Source organism: Humulus lupulus, chromosome 2 (assembly GCF_963169125.1).
Source record: "Humulus lupulus chromosome 2, drHumLupu1.1, whole genome shotgun sequence".
NCBI lineage: Eukaryota > Viridiplantae > Streptophyta > Magnoliopsida > Rosales > Cannabaceae > Humulus > Humulus lupulus.
In genome coordinates, this window is record NC_084794.1 from 247,159,477 (window position 1) to 247,163,634 (window position 4,158).

Here is a 4,158-nt window from a genome sequence, read left to right on the forward strand (position 1 = left end):
CCAAATACTTCACCGATCGGCCATGCACTCCATCGGTCGACCAAATACCTCACTGGTCGACCATGCACTCCACCGGTCTAACATGACACATCTCTGGTCTAACATGGCACATTTCTGGTCTGGCATGACACTTCTTTGGTCTAACATGGCACATCTCTGGTCTAGCATGACACTTCTCTGGTCTAGCATGACACATCTCTGGTCTAGCAAAACACTTGACTGGTCGGCCAAAACAATTGACTGGTCGGCCAAAGCATTTGACTGGTCAGTCAAAACGTTTGACTGGTCAGTTAAAAATATTTACCGGTCGGACAAAAATTCTATCAGATCGGTCATATTACTTTATCACAACTCCGAAGAGCCAACACATTTATTGACTATTAATTTGCCGTTTACTGACCATGTATTGCCACTTGTCACTTCTGATTGCCATGTCATCAAACTGAAATTTTGGGGATAACACAAATTATATGACTTTTATTACTGTTTAGCTACACTTTTAACCTAAAACCTCAATTAGCGAGTTAATTGCATGTTTTAAACTCACTTAGTAACGGCTCTAAGGAGTTAAGGCATTACAAATGTCATTTTAACTTCTTATGTAGTTACACGGTCATACTATTTGTTTTATTTATAAATATATATGGCAAAAATTTTAATAAAAATTAAGATTGTGTATTATAAAGAGAGAGACTATGGTGTAACCACTGTTTTGGCTGCACCGGTACACCTAGTTTATGACATAGTACATTGTAGTCATTTAAGATATCCTGCAAATTTTAAAGTAATTTTGAATAATTTAACGTATAAAAAAATAAGATTCAAACAGTTGAATTTTACACGCATATACAATAAAATAAGCAAGTGTGCAACAAGTTGTTTGAACCTTGTTTTTTACACTGTAAAATTATTCGGAATTTCTAGAAAATTTGCAAGATTTCTTAAATGACTACAATGTATATCGTCATATAAAAAAATTTAAAAAATTATTAAGGTATAAAAAATAACCCAAAAACACAAACTGACTGTACCGGTGCACCCGAAAAAGTGGCTGCATCGTAGTCTTGCTCTATATATTATTGTTATAATGATATTTTATAATATTTAAATTTATATTAATATAAATATTAAATATCTAATTTTGTATTAAATATTATTATAATAATGATATTTTCTAACATTTAAATTTGAATTTATATTAATATAATCATTAAATATGTAGTTTTCGATTAAATATTATTATAATAATAATATTTTATAATATTTAAATTTATATTAATATAATTAATAAATATTTATTTTTAATTAGTTTTAAATATATACTTCATTAAATATTTAGAGTATTTCCTTAAAATTGAAAAAAAATCAGTTAAATTCAAAAATATTTGTTTATCTACACATTTTATATAGAAGACGAGATATATAAAAATATATTAACTGATATCAAACCACGTATATCAACACAAATTTTATTTATAGTTTTATTTTGAAAATTACATAATTCTCTTGGACAAAGAGCTGAAGAAACAACATTAAAAAAAGTAAACTTGCATAAAATAAGTCCTTCATAATAATAATAATAATAATAATTTGAAAAATTTAAACAACAGATTATTTTGTAAAAAATTATTAAAAGTAATAAGAATACAAAATCACTTAAAAAAAATTGTAATTTTCTCTAATTTTGTTAATAATAATAATATATTAACCAAATAGAACAAAAAGGCAAATAAGCGGACATTTGTGAAAGAGCACTTATTCTGTATCATATTCATACATAAGGAACTGATGAATATTCTAGTCTGAAGAGATTCTTTCTTCTTTTTATTTTTTTTATTACATAATGGTACATAAATGAATAGCATGAAAAGCGAAAAGTCCCCCATGGGCTATATGAATAGCTGTCTTCACCTTGCTCTGAAAAATAAATCATACACATATAATAGCATAATTAGCATTTAAATCTTCATAAATCTATTCTGACAAAATAAATAAATAAAAATCTTCAATAATCTGAAAGTTACCCTTAATTTATTAACAACAATGAAAGAATTTAAAAAAAAAATAGCTTTAGGCTTTTTGTATAAAAAAATATATATTACAAGGTATATGCTTGGTAAATATTTGGTAGAGTTTTAATTTATAAGAAGTGCATGCATTTTTAATGTATATTTGGTAGACTTTCTGTTTATCATCAGATACAAGGATCATAGTTTTATAATAAAAAAAAACTTTAAAAAATGTATTTTTGAAAGAAAAAAGATTATAATCATGAGAATAAAAAATAAAAAAGAAGTACATAGTTGGATATATGTATGTACCGTTGGTCCTTGTGTGGTCATGAGAAAGGCATAATTATCGACAAGGGGATGCTTATGGCTATAATTGTTGTTGGTATAGCAATTTGGGCAAAGTGTGATAATCTTTTTAGGCTTCTTGAAGCATTTGGGGCAACTGAAAAAGACTTCATCAAGAAAAACTTGACAACCATTGCCTTTACAAAAGAGCAGCCTCCCACTTGATAAGAGATAGAATAAGGTAATGAACTCCTCAAAATCCAGAACCCCATCTCCATTTTTGTCAAGCTGATTGAAAAAGCTTGTCTTTTTTTCTTTGAAAATCTCATCGAACAGACTTGATTTCTTTGGAATATCACATGACAACCCCAATTTCTCGAAGTTGTTCTCGTACTCACTCAGAGTTACTCCCCCATCTTTTTTTGAAACCATTTTGTCGAACAGAGACTTGACCAACTTCTTCTGGTCTTCTGAACAATTGCCATAATAAGCTGACGCAGTTTTACGTATCTCCTCCATAGTATGTATAATATGTTATCAACTCAAGTAATTGTGGTATCTCTTCTCTTTTCAAGTGTTGTCTATTTATATAGTACTGGAGAGTACATAACCAAACGGCCACTTCTAAAGAATGACAGTCCATCTTCCATGTTATTAAAAGTCAATTTAGGTAGGCTACTTTGTTGACAAATCAAAGAGAAGAAAAATCTTATAATTATTGTTGAAGCGTAAAATAATAGACAGGGTTAAAAAGGGAATTGTGCAATAATGAGAATGTCCATGATACATAGCCTTTATTACAAGAATGCCATGAAGGAAGCTTGCAGAAATAGACAAGCTTTGGTAGATAACACGTGTAGCATTTTAACCTTTTCTTGCAAGCTACGTGTTGCATTCTAGCCTTTTCCTGCAAGTTACATTTTAGCTTCTCTAGCAAGCAGCCCTGGCCTATAAAAGGACGGCTAACAGAAGCAATGGGACAGACAGAAGGGAAGATAACATCCATACTCATCATTAGCGTGCCTCTCCATAAACTAGCTCTTCTTAGCCTAAGCCAGCTTTTCTCAAGCAGACTAGGTTGATCATCATAACCTACACCACGCCTTCTCACCCTTACACATATAGATATATTTCCAACCCTCGCTCAAGCCTGACTGCAAACTCGATTACCAATATATTTCCAACCTTGCATAACCTAGCTTGCTACAAATTCATATGTGTTGCCAACCTTGCATAATCCAACTTGCTTATATTTCCAACCTTGCATAGCCTAGCTTACTATAAGATCGTATATATTTCTAACCTTGCATAATCTAGCCAGCAAAATAAATATATATATATATATATATATATGCATCCTCCAACCTTGCATAACCTAGCTTGTTACAAATTTACTACAGGCTAGCTACATCCAGTAAAATAAACGTCCTAAGATACGAAGAGCAATCTATACCACAAATCTCTCTAAGCTCTTTAAGCGATAAAGATGATGGGCTATGCTCCCTTGTTGTAATCTTCTATTAATAATAAGAAGACAATTCTTGCTACCGTGGATGTAGGCAATAATCACATATATATTGCTGAACCACGTAAATGTGTGTTGTTTTATTTTATTTTATTTTTATTTATTCATCATGAGCACATATAATCAATAGTTTATTATATTGTTTGCATTATTATTAAATGTTCAGTTAGAACCCCTGAACATTTTGGCGACTCAACTGGGGATATTATTAATCTACTTACATCTAAATCAAGGTAGGGTATTCAAGTTTGTTCTCTTGTTTGAATTCAAATGTCTTCCTCTATGGACATCCGTGAGCAGGAAACTCGAAATCAATTAGAGAACTTACGAAATGAT

General features: G+C 30.5%; 1 protein-coding gene across 1 annotated transcript; it reads right to left on the bottom strand.

Moving 5' to 3' along the window:
* Positions 1-1,740: 1,740 nt before the first annotated feature.
* Positions 1,741-2,870, bottom strand: LOC133816623 (uncharacterized). The gene is made up of 2 exons (XM_062249010.1): positions 2,322-2,870; positions 1,741-1,917 (listed from the first exon to the last, which is right to left on the bottom strand). Exons 1-2 carry the CDS (start codon positions 2,814-2,816, stop codon positions 1,837-1,839), a joined length of 576 nt encoding a protein of 191 aa, XP_062104994.1. The 5' UTR covers positions 2,817-2,870; the 3' UTR covers positions 1,741-1,836.
* Positions 2,871-4,158: the final 1,288 nt, after the last annotated feature.

What these genes read in the sequence shown, in the direction of transcription:
- LOC133816623 (XM_062249010.1), bottom strand. Translation starts at nt 2,816, where the DNA reads ATGGAGGAGATACGTAAAACTGCGTCAGCTTATTATGGCAATTGTTCA. An exon ending in TGACCACACAAGGACCAACG is followed by an intron (nt 1,918 to 2,321) that starts GTACATACATAT and finishes TTTATTTTTCAG; the next exon opens with AGCAAGGTGAAGACAGCTAT.